This window comes from Spodoptera frugiperda, chromosome 20 (assembly GCF_023101765.2).
Source record: "Spodoptera frugiperda isolate SF20-4 chromosome 20, AGI-APGP_CSIRO_Sfru_2.0, whole genome shotgun sequence".
Lineage (NCBI taxonomy): Eukaryota > Metazoa > Arthropoda > Insecta > Lepidoptera > Noctuidae > Spodoptera > Spodoptera frugiperda.
Window position 1 is genome coordinate 8,807,027 of NC_064231.1, and position 17,373 is coordinate 8,824,399.

Consider the following 17,373-nt stretch of genomic DNA (forward strand, 5'->3'; position numbering starts at 1 on the left):
TAAGACATTCTCAACGATATCGCTTTTAATTGATTTGCGTATGTTCCATATTAGTTGAATAGTAAACAATCTAATATTTATCTATCTTTATATACCTAGATGCTTAAGTAACTATCTACTTAATAACTGCATGGAAGACTATGACTTTAATTCATAAAGTCCTGACTACCGTCGGGTTTGTGTTTGCAATGGCATAATTGAGACCCCACCTAGTTGGTTCACGGTTTGGGCAGTACCTAGTTACCATAAAACCATTGAACCTAACTATGATATTTGATTACATAGGTAAATTCAGCTTCATCCAAATACATTTGGCTAAATCCACTGCTCTAGCATGAGACGCATACATCACACTACACTGCTCTTTCTTGGATTCTGAACATAAACTACCCACATACCTACTATCATAGGATAAAATAAACATTTTCAAGGCTATCGCATTACCAACGTAACTGAGCTTCTTTTTAAATAGATCAATATTTTCAGGCTATTTCTGCAATAGGATGTTTATCATGAAATATCAATCTTAACCACCTGGTGTCAGTCATAACAACTACTAGATAGTATGGGAAGCCGTTTTAAAAATACCTACATAATAGTACGTTATATGTAAATATTCATGAGATGCACATGATTGTATTTTGATGTGGAGGTAGATTTAATTTTATGATACATCCAAACTAAATTGCACTTCACGATTGTTGTTAAGTGTACAGGAAATCGAATCGTGTTTTCTGAGATGTAGATAATTACTCTGACAATGAAGCAAAAATGCGGCAATGTTGTAAGGTCCAGTACATCATGTGGTTTCTAGCAATAACTCTAATGTTTTTCGCCTGGTCTCTTCTGTGTAATTGCCAATTAGTTTTGCAGTGGCTGCCAACAACTGTTAGTAACTTTTTATCGACAATCGCACACCACCCTGACTCACTGGCCGCGACACCCGGCCAACAATATTGGCGCTTATGCAATTGACCAGCTTCCAACGCTCGTAGCACTGTAAGCTCAGTTTGGGCCTACATTTTAAACTTGCGAAATCGGTTAACTTAGTTACGCATAAACAGTCCTATTGGAAATAGTTGTCTGTTTAAGTAATGTTCAATCATCTCCCTTTGGAACAACGGATTTTAATTAAATGTAGTTATTATTATTTTATGGACAGTGTTTAATTTATTAGATCTATATGAAGTCAATAATTATCACCATTATCCTGAACCTTTGCCTATTACATATTTCATTTGACCTTTGGTCAGTGTTTTCATACATGTTGGCTCATTCACATCATGTGACAGTAGCCGAAACTGCTCCTTGAACTTTCATGCTAATTTTATAAATAGCAAACAACGAGGCTAGCATCCTTTGACACCTGAGATTAGTTGGGTGCGAACCCGCACATTAGTCCGTTAAGTATCTGTCAATATTAATAAACGACAAACATTTCCAATTTTCCACATCCTCGGCTGAAAGCGTACTCCCGATTTAGCATGTTACCAGCGCCATAGATTCTGAGAACAGCTGTTTATTTTAAAACCGCGATGCTGTAACACAATATACGTAGGGTCGTCTCGCCCTCTGAAAGTCTAGACTACTTCAGGGGATACTCACTTCGCCGGCGGATAGTTCGACGGTCGGGGTAGTTTTCTTCACTTAGCACTGTCAATCACTGGTTCAAAACAAGGCGCGCGACCGTTTCTAAATTGGCGATCGCGCTCGCGGGTTATATTTAGAGCGGTAATACGACACCGGGCGCGGGCGAGAGTCGTTCGGTCGTGGAGCTGCGGCGAGCGGCGGCGCGCGAGTGTCGCGGCGCGCGCCGGTCGCCGCCGGCCGCCCCGCCCCGCCCGCCCCGCGCCCGCGCAGCCTGCGAGGAGCGAGGACGATACCCTCGCAAACCAGCTACGCTAACATCCCTTTGTGCAGCAACACTGCGCTACATGTAACACTGTACCACTGTACCGACACCCGGCTACGAGAGGCCCACGTACCGGCAGGACCCTTGCCTTCAGACCTAATCGTCTCCACACAGATTTAGGCTTTATTTCGAGTGCAACAAGATATAATACTTACTGGCTGAATTTTCTTGAAGGCTTCGTCCTATAATCCTCGAACACTAAGTAAACTTGTCTGGAGATGTTTTATATGGATATGAATTTGAAATGTGTTCTGTTGTGTTCTGACTCCACTAGGTAATACCTCCGTGGACCTTCCCTCCTTATACTCACTGCATCCTGCAGAGGAATAAATACTTTTGTAGGATATAACTTCCGATTGGAAATGGGATTTTCAGGAAAACGCAAGGATGTAATGTAGGAAAAATAAAAGACTTGCTTACATTTGGATATAAAACATTATATTCACTCGCTCACCGACCATACAACAACCTATGCGCAATCACCTCATTAATAAACTCTATAAAAATAACTTAGTTCATTTTCGACTACTCTTCTTCTACCTCGTCGTCTGTTGTGAATTCACTTTCATTGCCTCCCTGTAGAAAAAAAAACAAAATAAATTACAAAAAGCTTTTTAAAACATTTAAAAGCATTGTATATATGCTTTAGATTGAGTTTATCTCAACAAGAACTTGTTATAATCATCAACAGCCCGTTGCCACCTCTTTATGTGGGACTATTGATGATAATGAATATTCATCTTTTTTATGGCATAGGGCGGCAAACGAGCAGACAGTTCACCTAAACAATCGAAGCCGCCCATGGACATCTACAACACTTGAGGATTTACAAGTCCGTTGTCGGCCTTGTAGGGATTTTGGGATGGGGGGATGATTTCACGGAACTCACCTGATCATTGTTATCAGTATCAGAGTCGCTGAGGTCCCACTGCGGGTGCTCGGCGGGCACTGCGGCCGCCTCCTTCACGTCCAGCTTCATGTCTTGTTGCTGGTCCATACCGATGTACGAGTCTAGCGAATATAAGTACGCATTAGTATTGCTCATGATACTATTTAATAGTTGCCGAACGATAAAAAGTGTACGATCTTTCGGACTGATACCATTATGGACACCCCGCAACACCAAAGGAGTTTTTTTACGGAATAAGGGGGTAAACAAGCAGGCGGGTCATCTTGAAGTCTGGGATCAGGGCCGCTTATGGACACCCAGAATCGCTTACACTTTCCAGTCTTTTTTCAGAAAAGACCCTGTAGTCTAAAATTGTGTTCAGTGATCGAAAAGACTGGGTGATAGTAAGACGCATTCAGGAACACAATAAATCTATCTGTAGTTTCTATACACATACTTCTACATCACTGCATATATTAGGCATTATAGATTATTATCTATTCAATTGTATACAGCTGTATTCTAAAGACGTTACTGCAAAAACACTTCATCTGCACCGATGAGCGTGACGTGCATTAATTTATGTTAAGAAATGTCTGGCAAGGTGTTCTTTTCCATACAATCGGAATCCTTGGTACAAAAGGACGTTAGATAAAAACATATGTTAGAGGAAACTTAATAAACAACTCCATATAAATACTAGTAACTACAATACGATAAAAGTCAGTGTGTCAAGTTAGAAAAAAAGTATTCGTAACAATGTCACAGGGATGACTACTACTTTAATAAAAACCAAATAATAATATTATTAATTTAACCTAAGACCCCTTACGGTAGTAGCGCTTGTTACTCTGGTGCGGCTACACGGCACACAGTCGAATCACCAATGATATTAGATCTGCCTAATTACTCCAATTAGGTACCTAACGGCCAGTCATACACAGACTCCAAACAAAATCTAGTATCTACACAATACTGAAAGATAAGGTTTATCGATATAAACCCTACCGAGGCTATACGAGATACAAAGTCTCGCTTTTATATCAATCACCCTTAACTCTTTAACTTTAAAAGCTAGAATCGCTAGTGTAGCGCAAGATCCTTAACCCTATTTGTCAGAAACAGTGATTGAGCCAACGTGACCTAAAGCTTCAACAGCGCCATCTACAGAGCTCAAAAACGGTAGTTCTCTTTGCCCCTTATTCTAATAGAACTTGATTAACCTTTCGTCTGCGGGTATATGAGACATTGTGTCTCGTACTGATCAGTGCTTCAGCATACGACGGGTTAAAGGTAGTAAATAAGTATCTCTAATTTACCTGATCGTAGGCAGCAAGCAAGGGTGTAGAGTCCCGGCCAGCGGGGCGCGGTGAAGCGGAGTTGTAGCTCGTGCGTATCGACCAGCGCAGTCACATGCGCCGGCGCCGTCAGCAACGTGTGCGACTTGCGGTCGCAGATGTAACACCACCAGTACTCTTGTTTCTCCTAACACACAACAAATAAAGGATTTAAAATAAAATAAAAAAGCAAAAAAAAAATCCCTGTGTAAGCATTATCATCAACATCCTAAGTAAAGACAAAAAATATTGTATAAAAACATTTTAATCACTACAAAAACAGAAGTAAATGTACTCTTAGTTTTAAAAGCTAATTGCTCCGCTTAAATTGTCATTGTAAGTAGATTAATGTCAATCTAAAGTTGAATATTATTTTTATCACCTCTATAATTTATTTCCTTTCATTTATTTCGGGTAACTTAATCTACTGGTCTGGTTGACCTAAAGGGTCGCGTGATTAATTTTATAACTCGTTCTATGTGGATAAAAATAATTATATTTTTTGTAATTTTGAAAGAGAGAAAAGAATCTTACGCGGAACGCACCATTGCCAATGCGTCACTCAATTACATAACAACTGTCTACTTACACCTGACGCACAAATGTCATGTCGTAATTGAGGTCAACAAAATAACGGAAGTATGTGCACAAGAAGGTCGGGCCAAGGTCGGACTCACTCGTCACCATTCACAGATGCTCCTACGGGAAAATATTTAAAATGTCTGACGACAATCATAATTTACGCAGTAACGAATGCGACCGTGTCAAAGTCATTGAAACGAATTTATGTTAGAAGTACATGTGTTAATAAATTATATTGATTGGTATTGTGGATGACATGGTGTAAACTGGGAAGACAACATGTCTTGTAGTACTATTGATAGCGCTTCTAATATTACAAATGGGAATGTACGGATGTTTATTTCTCTTCCACTTAAAAGCTACTGAATGGAACTGATTGGAATTTGGCACATGGATTTTCTGGAGTAGCACAAGTCATTTTTATTCCATTAATGTGGAATGTTGCTGACAGAAGCTAGCTAGCTGTTTATATATTACATACATCATAATATGTTTAGTCACTCACTCGTGCTTAAGGAAAAGCCCAAGAACTTACAAGATATAACTTCCGAAAATAATGACTCAAATAAATACTACTAGAAACGTGAACTATTCTTAAGAAGTTTTCTATTAAGTAGACCTAGAAATAGATAAGATTACAATCCTACGTTTCTCTGCGAGCTATCATACATTTTGCAACTGCATCGGGGTAGTGTCACGTCTTGTTGATTACTCACATTTCGGCCGTAGAATAAAAAACATGTCTTTACATGATTGCATCAAAATCACTACATGCGTCGATTAGTCACCAATGTTATGTAATCAGCACGCTTACTGTTATTTTGCATTTAAACGATTTGATTAGACTAGTAAACGCGTCACTATGGGCTAATAAATAAACATTTACTTGTGGGTGGAGCCGGAAGATCCGAGATAACTGTATAAATCTAGTTTTCTGTTAGAATATGCTAATGATTTTGGATTTTTTTGTTATACACATTACGTAAAGAAAAATAACCTAATTTAGCCGTAGAGCGAAAGGAAGTCCGTTCTAGAATGTTGTTCCATGTTCCCATTTCTAATCAAGTAAATGTAAAATTACAACACTTATCAATACAATTTTATATTACACTGCAGTGGCAGTGACCGTGTAGTGAAACAATAAATGTACAGACATAAACATCCGAACTGAATACAATCTGCAACTATGCACAATTTTATCTGAACGCCATAACACGAGATATTGTATCGAACGCAAAAAGCAGGGAGGACAATATGTAGTTTAAAAAATTAAATATGTTGACGATTGTCTGTAATACTAATGCATTCGGATACCAATAGCCTTTTTGAGGAGGGAAAAATCATCCAATTACTTCTTCCGCCTTAGGCGAAGCAAGAGGGAGTGTCAGACTCTTACTGACTAAAAACCACCCCGTTCCTACTCTTGCTTTTCGAGCTGGAGCTCCGATAAACCCGCTAGGTAGTCCGCAGCTCCGGATATCTAAAACTATGACCAGCCACAGAGGGACGGCAACAAAAGTACCTATCCTCTATAATTATGATAATTATGGTGATCTAAAAGCAATTTCGAAGCCTATGTAAAGGATATAGCTTTCAAACTTTAAGGGAGGCCTTTGTTCAGTAGTGGAGTGGAGTGGATTCCGAATGAGTAATCGTAAGTACCTAGTTATAGTTATAATAAGTAAACTGACAAATAACCTTTTTGCCGGTAAACGTTACCGTCGCGATGTCAAAATGTATTTTCCAAAAAGTTTTCCTTGATGACATGAATCATATCAACCATCCGGTAATAAGTTGGCGCTAGTATTACATTGTTTAAGTCTTTGACTGCCAATACAAAACTGTTGAAGGCAAATCCTCCGCTAACGTCGGTCACCGGTGACCACCACGGCGTTCAATATGTTAAGTATTGTGAACGTTAAAATAGTATGGATAAGCTACAAACAACTTCGTGATAGCTTTCAATAAAAAATCAAACGTTTTATTTATTATAGGGATGTGACGCATCGCGGAAATAAACATCAGCGTGTACTGATTGAAAGATTTCCTCATCAAAGCAACAATTTTATAAAATACTCTATTCTGCAATAATTGACGTTTCTATTTTAATTGTGCAGGTTATTTTTTTACTTCGTTTAATTAATTCTTCTTTTATCATAAGTAGGTTAGGGTCGACGATCCAACCAAATTTTGTATATCTGTATTTTAGGAGCATGCGCGGTTGTTTACGTTTTTGTTAAAAGACTTAATTGAATTGTTTATAGTAAACGACATTAACCTTCCAGTTTTGAAAAAAATATGATAAACAAAGCATAGACTGCGTGGTTCGCATCGTGGCAGTCGTAGTAGGGCGACCGAATTTAAGTCGAATTCGAACCTGAATTTGATAGCAATATAGGACAAGTTCGACTCTCTTCGAAACACGTGAATCCCAGAAATAGTTAATTCCTGATCTAGGTTTAATGTGTACTTACCTATGTAATACTGGTGCGTGTAAAAGTGCCCACAACGCAGAATTAAAACCGAAGCTTGTACATTATATTTTCCAATTTCTTCTGTATCTTATTTTTACCAAATATACCACTACATAGTATAAAACAAAGTCGCTGTTTTTGTCTGTTTGTCTGTAGGTATGCTTAAATCTTTAAAATTACGTAACGGATTTTGATACAGTTTTTGGAATAGGTAGAGTGATTCAAGAGGAAGGTGTATATGTATAATACGTGCATAATATATCACCAATGCACCCATGCGAAGATGGGGCGGATCGCTAGTTATATATATTAAAAAGTTATGTTTACCTGTGGGAAGTAAGGACAATGTACAGGATGCGAGCTCTTGGAACGTCCCTCCAGTCGTTCCCGTTTCTGTATTCTCTTCTGGAACTTCTCCCATTGGTCGTCGTCGTCTTCAGCTGCCGACGACTTGTCGCGCGATTCGTCTTCCGACGCGTCGCTGTGAGAGCCAGACTCATCCGAGCTGCCCACTTCCGAATCTTCACCTGCGTTTTACGTACAAAGTTATAGTTCATATAAATACAATATGCCTAAAAATATTTGAACCCATTATGTCATTTGGGGAATTGACTGCACGGTTTGCGCGTGGCTGGACAACTAGCTGCTGTGCAGTGTGTAGCGGCTCGATACCCGTACAGAGAAACTCTTTATGTGATCCACAAATCGTTGTTTCGGGTCTGGGTGTCATGTGCATATGAATTTGTATGTTTGTAATCGGACCTATGACACATGAGAAAATCCTAGTGCGGCGAAATGTATTTATAACGGAATAAAAATTGTACTTGATGGCTTTTTACTATTTTACGATCTATCTAAGAGCTTAGTACGACTTTGTCTTACGATTAGCGAGATCGAGTACCGAGTTCGGCACTCTGATTGGCCTGCTCTAATGAACCAACAAATCTGTCACGAACGCTTTTTCATAAAACATGATCACGGGAATATAATATTATCCGGTCATTTTGGCAACCTCTGACATCCGGAAAGAATAGTCTTTATATTACTTTTTTAACTAAGACGCATCATATTTCATAAACAAATGAGTTATAAAATGTCTCCATGATTTATAAGATCGATATAATAATTATAGATGGCGGTTAAACAACGGCGTTGGTATAATTTATGTACCGCCCACGCTACAAAGAGCAACGGCCCATTCGTCTATATCTAGACAGATTTCTCAAAAAAATATCTATGATGACTGTGTGTGGTATATGCTATTCCTGGTTCCTGAATGTAAGCAGACAAGCGATAAAATTAGCTCCAATACGTCGATCAATAAATCGCAGCTCTTCCGTTGAGTATTGGCATTTATCGCAAATATCGTGAAGTGAAATATGTTTGAAATGGCTAGATTTGTTTATGTATTGATGAAATATTCTTGTACATTAGACATAGTTTTGAGATTTTGTTCTCTAAAAGCCCTCATTTTTATTTCTATAGGAAAGAATAGACACATTTAATTGAAATTTACTTGAATATTCTACAACTTTGCATTTAAACCAACGAAACATGGCCATGTATGTGAACTGTGATGGGACTATTATGAATACAACAGCCAGTACAATAAACTAGCGTGCTAACATCTACATTGGAAACAATCGGCCTCATCTAGTTATTTAAGAGATAGACGTGTAAAAGAGTTACATTGTAACCTATTTGTAAAATAAATATAATTTATTTATTTTATCAAATAACGCCATATTTATTACCTTCTTCATCCTTCTTCTTTGGTTCTTTAGTTTTCTTGGCTTCGTTATTTGGTGGCGGTGGCGTGGAGGTCGCGGCGGCGGGCGCGGCAGGTGCGGCGGCAGGCTTGGCCTGTGCTTTAGCTGCAACTGGCTTCTTGGACTTCTTAGACTGAGGGTGCTTCTTAGCCTGCTTCATCCACACAGGCCTCTTGAACGTCTCCTTCTTGTCGTTCTTGTCATTTTTATCATTGTCGCCCTTCTCACCATTGTCCCCGGTGCCACCTTCTTCGTCGTCCCTGAGTAAGAAGATGAATTTCGTGAATATTTGTTTGAAATACACAGGGAGCCTGAACTTAGGTATTTTTTACTCGATAGTATGTCGTTTGTCCACCATTTCGCCTGGTGATAAGTGATAATGGGGCTGACGATAGAGTACGCCTATCTATGAGCAACCTGTTCACTCGACTGGAATTCTTATAAAGTTTTACGCAATTTGCAGGTGTTATCAAATGGAAAATAATTATTTAAGGTGATCTTACTCGAGTAGTAAGTGTAAGAAAATATCGATCGAAATCAAAAAACATATGATTCATATTGTAAACACGACTACACTACTTTTCAACATAACAGATCATCCTTAAGAAAAAATTAACACTCTATTTATTTAAAAACAATATAACCCACTAAACGAAATACAAGAATAGAATAAACAGATTTATGTAAGGAGGCTAAAATAAATAAACACATCATAATCTTGAACAAGGTAATCAGTCATTTGCTAAATATGTATAACAAACTCAATAGAGGGAAAGTGCTTAATAATCAGCGTTAAAATTCATGACGCCAAATTAAGATCGTACCGCGTCACACAGTCATGTAAAATGTAATGTAAATTAATGTAATGGTGCCACCGATATAAATTACCGGAATAAAACTGGCACAATGTACTGCAATGTCAATGCCGCGTAGGTGTACTGACGACGATCTTCTTAAATAAGTATTTTATAGTAACTTCGTTTGTAAAAAAGACGGAGTTTTGTTTTATATTTTTGTTGGATATAGGGCAAATGTAGAGGACAAACACACACGCAACAGTAGAGAAGTTACAAGTAGTGCGGTCAATTAGGGTCTTTCCTTGAACATTAGGTTAATTATAATATTTCTTATTGAGACAAATATTTTTTTTTATCTGCTAGTATTTCTTCTCCTGTGTTTTGTGTGCCTTTAGAATGGGTAAGGGTGACATAAATATTTATTCTTGTGAGAATAGAATGCAGCAGCCGGTTGCTATTAGTCGGCTTAGGTTAATCAAAATACTAGTTTGTTTTTTTTTTGTTCATAACAATGTTACAGAGTTCTGTTTTAGTATTTAGTTCATGTAAACTGGTCGCACCATTAACATCTAAACGAGGCTTAAGTAGTACAATTGAAATTTTCCTTATTTTGGATACTAATACTGGCTAATAATAGAGTAATTAACCAGACAGGATAAATAAATCCTTTGAATATTCAGTATTATCAGTACCTATTTTATGTTTTAAACACATTTTTACTAGTACCTAATCCACAGTGTAATAAATTAACATGTCTCAATTGTGTTCAGTCGTTCTGTGAGTAAGGCAGCTTACGTTTTGTGAGTTCTCTAAAATTCCAAGTGTTGGTGTAAGATTAAGTAACATTGTGTTTACACACGATATAATATAGAAGTGTCATGTGCAGTTACTTCTCCCTTTAGGGGAGGGGGAACCATCCAATGACTTCTCCCGCCTAGGGTAAGGGAGAGGGAGTGTCGCTATTACTGACTAAAAAAAACATCCCGTTTTTACTGCTGCTCTACGAGACAGAACCCCGGTAACCCGCTTTATTTATAGCAAATAATACTGTCACAGACTGCTTCGTATGAGAGGTCCACAGTCCAGCAGTGGACTGTCACAGACTGCTGGTGTATAATAAAATTCCAGTATGAAATAAGCAATAATAATCAAATAAAAAAGAATAAACATTTCATGATAGTGCCATGCCATGACACAGATATTTGAACTGAATTATTGCTATTATAATCGCAATAAAACTTTATTTTATGTCAAGCATTTTTCATTAGACATTATCCAAGTAATGTCGCGTTTTCACTATACTATTTTATTTAGTCAAGGTAGTTCGTTGGTGATAAGAAGTTTCTATCCAACTATGTTTAATGATGAAATGCAAGTTGGTAAAGTCAGAAACCTCACTTTGAATTTTCATTTTAAATAACAATTATTTATTTATTATTTCTTTTAATTTAAACATGTTGTGTGTATATTCAGTTACATAGAATCAAGTCACGGGCAGCAGTGACATTACGTACTTATCGTTTGTTACTCAATCACGTCAAAACAGCTAAAGTGATTGGGATGAAATTTGGAAAAAGAGTTGATTTGGTTGGTCTGGCATAACATATAGGATACTTTTTATTTACGGTACGCGTTTTAGTTCTGTTATAAAGGAAAGAAAATAAACTTACTTAATAATTTCCTTTTCTTTGATAGTGGTGTCTCCGAAGAGTTCCTTCATATTGGTTCGACGCAGGAACACGGTCACTGTCACGATGGCTCCCGCCGTCACCACAGTCGAGTTCTCATCGTCAATTACTAAAATAATAATATAGTTTTAATAAGGTTAAAAATATATAATCTTTACACAGTAGGCGCAGTAGGCAATAGGCATTATTAAATATGTTTAATAATAGTTGTTTAAATAGATGGCACTTGTTTGGTTTCCAAATACAATTAAGAATGGGAACAGAACATTCAGTTCAAACACTGTTGTATAATGAAAATCAACCTACTCCGTAATATGTTGTGTGATCAATGGACATACATTAAAAAAATATAAGTAGTGGGTTAGGTTACATTTCGATTTAGTAATCTCTTCTTTTTCGTGAGTAAGAAGATAAAACGAATTCCACATTTAAAATGAAATTGGACAAAAGATTCAGGGCCTGTTTCACAATGTCTGAATGTTCAGATAACTTTGAATTAGAACATAGTCTGTATGCACTATCTGCCACATAAGTTTATCGGGCATTTATATGAAGGTGGTGAAGCAGTGCTTAATCAACTCAATCAATGCAATAAGCAAACAAAATACATTACCTTCAGTGTTAACCTGGAAGTGTATATAAGGCATGTTGCCGAGCACTTTCATCAGATCTTCATATTGCTTATCATTCAAGAACCTTAACACTTGTCTCCTTTCTTCTCCAGGTAACTGGGCGAGCTGTAGTAGTGACTTAATGTGCTTCTTCCTATTTGTGAAGTACTTCAAGTGATCCTCAGTGATGTATGGCAGTTGTAGCAGTGGTGACTTGTACTCCCACAAGCCTTGGACTATCATTGGGGACAGCTTCATACAATTTTCTATTGTTTCGATAGTCGGCAAGCGTGGAACTGGAAGGAAATTGTGACAATTAGATACAATATTAAATAGTTAGTAGTTATTATTGTGAAATAAGAAGCTATTAAATAAAAATAAACTTCACAATGAAGATTCTTTCAATATTGTCACATACTAGTATTTTCCTACGTTTTAGAGGTGTTAGCCGTGAATTTACTGCATTTGAACACACCAATATACCACCAAAAATAGGTCTATCTATACAGGAATCAAAGCCGCAACTTGTACATCAACTATGTGTAGTGTCTTGTTTAATAATCTCAAAAGCTTTATTTACTTCAACAGATATATCCACATTTGTACTTACTTCTCCTAGCATAAGCTAAAGCAATGAGTTGATTGACGCAGTTGACCATTTCTACGATGAGGTCTGGGCACCGCGACACGATGTACCGACGGTCACACTCCAAGGTCTCGGGCGGCAGGCGCATGCGCGACAGGTGCGCGTGGAGCAGTGCTCGCGCCTTAATACTGTATGGTCGACATAATGGCTGTTCTTTGTTCTTCTCACCCAAGTTTGGTAACTCACGTAGCAACTGAAATTGATATTAATAATATTATTGTATGTTATCAGAATAAAAAGACACAGGAGCCCTTTAACTATATTTAGTTGTTTTCATTCAAAAATATACCTACTTTGTAAAAATGTAATAATTTTAGTTCTACATAAATAGATATTTAGGCCTACAAATTGAAAAAACCTCTGATACATACCATAGGAACCTCCTCATTATCAGTAATTCTCTCAATAATTTCAGAATTATGCCTTTTGTCAAACTCGCAGGAAGCTGCCAGGATCATGAGAGCTCTCTTCAATGGCATAGATGGTGTTTTATGACAGAAATAGAAGTACATTTGCGTAGTATCTAATAAGACTTGCTCCCCAGAAAAGCGTATAGAACGGTACCACCAAGTACCAACCTGAAAAAAAAAATCATAATTCATGTTATCACTTTATTTCAATCAATCAGCCTTGACTTAGCATTTATACAACACTGCCATTATTTTTATTGGTTCCAAATCAAAAGGATTTCATGGTACAAAATCCATAAATTAAATGTTTCAGGTTGAGTATTTCCTTTTCTATGCATTATTTATTATGTTTTAAAGAATACAATGAGTTGTATAGCAAGCAAAACATGTGTACATTGACTACCATGTAACATGCATGTGCATTGTATGTAACATTTAGTGTAGTTCATCTATTTATATTTTTACTATGTAATTCTAAACACACAGACTAACACAATCATAACAATTTTCATATTAGAAAATATTTCATAATAGACCTCATTCATTTTTCATGCCAATAAAGTAGAAGTAAGTACAGTGTTTTCTCAATAAAAAGTATATTTAGATTTATATTAAGTACAGCCAATCTATTTTTATCTTATCCTTAAAAATGCATATCATTTAAATTATTATTTTTCTTGCTGTTCTAATATGAAACCAGTTTACATCATTCTTTAAAATATTATAACTAAATAGAATTCATACTCCAATTCTTTCAGGTACTAAATATGTCAGATATTATATTAGACTCTATTCTGTTTTATTGATACAGTATAATTATGACCAATATCAGCCACTGCAACATAACTTTGATTGTTAAGTGTATCACCAGTGAGCTTTCAGTCTCCAATAACTTCAAACAAGTAAAGAAATAAAGAAGATTAAATACTTACAGCAGTTGGCAGTGCCACCATGAACACTAAGGCATAGAGACCAAGCACCCAGACACTATTCTCTTTTTCTACAATCCAACTTGGCAAGGCAATACCAAAGCTCATAGCACCAGGACCATCGGGGTTACCATACTTCTCCCAATTCCGACGAGCCTCATCATCTGTAAGTGCCTGAAATTTTTACATTTTTATTAATAATCTTTTATTCCATTTCATACTGCAATAGGAATTTTAATTAATTGAATATTCTACTAATAAAAATGTTACTTTACATGTAACTTTTGTATAATGTTTTCTTAATACATTAACCAATTGGAATGCTTACCTGATAAGCTTTTGTAAGCCTCATGAAGGCCTTTTCATCACCAGTCTCTTTGTCAGGATGGAGGATGAGTGATTGTTTGCGGTATGATTTCTTTATCTCGGCTTGGGTAGCACCAGGTGGCAGACCCAATATATCATAAGGATCAAAGTTGGACATTTCATAGTCAAATTGTGACACTTTGTATGCCAAGAATCCAAGTAGCACCCATCCCGATATTATTGCTAATTTTATAAAGAAGTTTTTTACACCCTTGTAAGGCTGTGATTGTTCTATTATGATCTGTTTGTTTACACAATTTGGACATTGACATAGTTCTGCTCGTTTTGCTGGATCTAAAAAAGTTATAACTCATTAAGTATTCCGTCCAGTCGTTTTTCATATAGGGTTTTACCACAGGCGACACTGCCGCATCGTCATCAGTGAATTACTAACATAACGGTATCTAAGTTATTACACATATGTGTGGTTAATATGAGTGAATAAACAATCAAGTTAAAATATCACGCAATAAACTTGTAATTTATTAATATTTTCACATAAAACAATATTTTCTCGGTGCGAAACATGAATATCTTACCTTCTTTCCTTTTCCTTGGCCAGTAATAAAATGTTGCAGGTACAAGAATCAGAGCAAGAAAAGAAAGAACGAAGTAAAAGAATGTAGATCCACTTTCATCATATTCGAATTTTTGGCCACCCATTGTTAATTTTTAATACATTGAGAATGAAAAATCATTACACGCTATACAAGTATGATTGGTAGGTAGAAGACGTGTCATGTAGTGATGGGTTGTCTTAAAAACTTTGACATTTGTAAAATTAATGTTGCAGGGATCAAAAATAGGATACTTTTTGTTATTAACATTTTATTATAGGATTTACAGGTACTATTCTATCATAGATACATAGTCAAATACACTTCATTTATACATTCTTGCCCATAAGTAAAGAAATTGTGTATTATCTTCAAGATAGTAACATGACTGCTATTTTTAAAATGGCTTTTTCTCTTCAATCTTCTTGTAAATATCGAGCTTGCAACACACGTGAGTTAACTGTCATCTGTCAAATAAACACCACATGATTTTTTATCTTTAAAACTTGCTATTCACAATCCAACAACCAGTCCAGTTTTTCATTTTCGCTAAACCTCGATATTCTATTTTCGTAATTGTAAGTGCTGAACGTTTTATGTAAATACCAAAACGATAATGACTAAAATCGATTGTTAGCATATTTAATATTCTATTTAGTGCTATTAGTAATATCCTATTTAGACTATAAATGGGCGATTTTTCGGATAAATACTTAAAATTGAATATAAATACTGAGTGGATACTCGAGTATTAATCAAAAAATGTTAGTAAATATCCTGTATTTACCAGTATTTACTGAGTTTTATCCATTTTAACCGCCCATAAATCACCTAAGTTTAGCGACGACTGATTTTACCGTTATTCCTTCTATTTTTTTTTTACTCTATAATCATTAGTCGAGATTTTTGACATTTTTGACATTGGAATTTTCAATTTCGGTTTTGACAATGACAAAAAAATAAATTGGCAGCCAAAATCGCAGTTCGCAGTTATGAAATACTGAATTATAGTATTTATATTTCAATGAATAATAAAAACAACAACTGCGCGTGAAACAAATTACGGTAAGAGTTTATAGCAATAAGCTGCTTTTTATGTTACCTTAAAATAAGCTATTGTACGGAATCTGTGCTTCAAATCATGTAAGTAATTGAATCTTTTTTGGAAAATTTTCAGATGGCCACTAAAACTATTGCGAGTGCTACCGTGAGGGCAGTTAAGAAAAGATTACTTCCTTCTCGAGCTGCGCTAGTCTTAACTCCTTCCGCAGTGAACAAAATCAAAGAGATTATGGCGAAAGATGATGCAAAAGGCTTTATAGGTTTAAAAGTTGGTGTTCGGCAGAGAGGCTGTAATGGATTATCATACACATTGGACTATGCGAAGGCTAAAGACAAACTAGACGAAGAAGTGAAACAGGATGGAGTTACAATAATTATCGACCGAAAAGCACAATTAACATTGTTAGGTAAGTCAATAAAAACAAAGGACACTGCAGCTGAAATAATCAGTTCTCTAGATCTTCCGTAATTAAACATTAATTTACAAATTACAATATTTGCTTACTCATGTTTACTATGTGTTTGTAAACATTAGACCAAAAATGGTGAATTATATAACAAATTAATAAATCAAAATGGTCATGTCATCCAAAAAAAATCGTTTCATTCGGTAATTATAATAAAACGTTTCTGTTGGTTGCCAAGTTTTAGAATTTTACAAATACATATTGACTCAAGGTGTTTACTGATTAATTTATTTGAATGCATACTATAACATTTGCAATGCAAAGAATATTATGATGATATCATAACTTTTTATGCCATTTCACTATTTTAATGATTCATTCTTTTTCTTTTCAGGAACTGAAATGGATTTTGTTGAGAGTAAACTTTCAGCAGAGTTTGTATTCAATAATCCAAACATTAAGGGAACATGTGGCTGTGGAGAATCTTTTAGTATATAAAATTATGTAGTATTTGTTGACTAGTCTATATTTTAATAGCATAGAGGTTGCTATCAACCAATTATTGTCCTTCACATTATTCAAAGCACCCAAACAATTTTAACATAATGCTGAATAAATTACTCTTTTATTGCACTTGTGCAAATACATGAATTTAGTAATATTTGCTTAAACATTATTGTTTGGAAAAACACAGTTGTAATTTTCCGTCTTACTTCTAGATATAGTTAAATTGAAAATGTATATTTTCGCTACCTGTTGATATTAGTGTAATGAAAAATAAATCTGAAAATAAAATAAAAATAGCAAATGATATGTGTATAGTTTTGTAAATTGTAAATCATGTATGTGTTTATTGTGTACTTAGTAGTATCATACATGGCTATGATTATTTATATTATTTTGAAGCAATTATAAAAGATTTTATCTTTCCTCTTGT

General features: G+C 35.8%; 4 protein-coding genes across 9 annotated transcripts in view; 2 read left to right on the forward strand and 2 right to left on the reverse strand.

Moving 5' to 3' along the window:
- The window catches only part of LOC118281639 (PDZ and LIM domain protein Zasp), a 31,892-nt gene extending 30,049 nt beyond the window's left edge, over positions 1-1,843 (reverse strand). For 3 of the 6 annotated variants that reach the window (XM_035602272.2, XM_035602271.2, XM_035602270.2), the window contains exon 1: positions 1,606-1,808. The gene's annotated coding sequence lies outside the window, so the exon portion shown is untranslated. Of the gene's footprint in view, positions 1-1,605 lie in introns of all 6 variants that reach the window. The other 3 variants (XM_050701163.1, XM_035602273.2, XM_035602269.2) reach the window with 3 other exon arrangements.
- Positions 1-17,373, forward strand: part of LOC118281655 (calcium uptake protein 1 homolog, mitochondrial-like) — a 117,460-nt gene that overhangs the window by 77,735 nt on the left and 22,352 nt on the right. The window lies entirely within an intron of this gene.
- Positions 2,329-15,162, reverse strand: LOC118281641 (translocation protein SEC63 homolog). The gene is made up of 12 exons (XM_035602274.2): positions 14,950-15,162; positions 14,373-14,704; positions 14,048-14,218; positions 13,077-13,283; positions 12,670-12,898; positions 12,062-12,355; positions 11,431-11,557; positions 8,949-9,223; positions 7,522-7,721; positions 4,121-4,286; positions 2,802-2,923; positions 2,329-2,488 (listed from the first exon to the last, which is right to left on the reverse strand). Exons 1-12 carry the CDS (start codon positions 15,071-15,073, stop codon positions 2,438-2,440), a joined length of 2,298 nt encoding a protein of 765 aa, XP_035458167.2. The 5' UTR covers positions 15,074-15,162; the 3' UTR covers positions 2,329-2,437.
- On the forward strand, positions 15,865-17,366 carry LOC118281645 (iron-sulfur cluster assembly 1 homolog, mitochondrial). The gene is made up of 3 exons (XM_035602281.2): positions 15,865-16,032; positions 16,145-16,436; positions 16,831-17,366. The coding sequence occupies exons 2-3, from the start codon at positions 16,145-16,147 to the stop codon at positions 16,932-16,934; spliced, it is 396 nt and encodes a 131-aa protein (XP_035458174.1). The 5' UTR covers positions 15,865-16,032; the 3' UTR covers positions 16,935-17,366.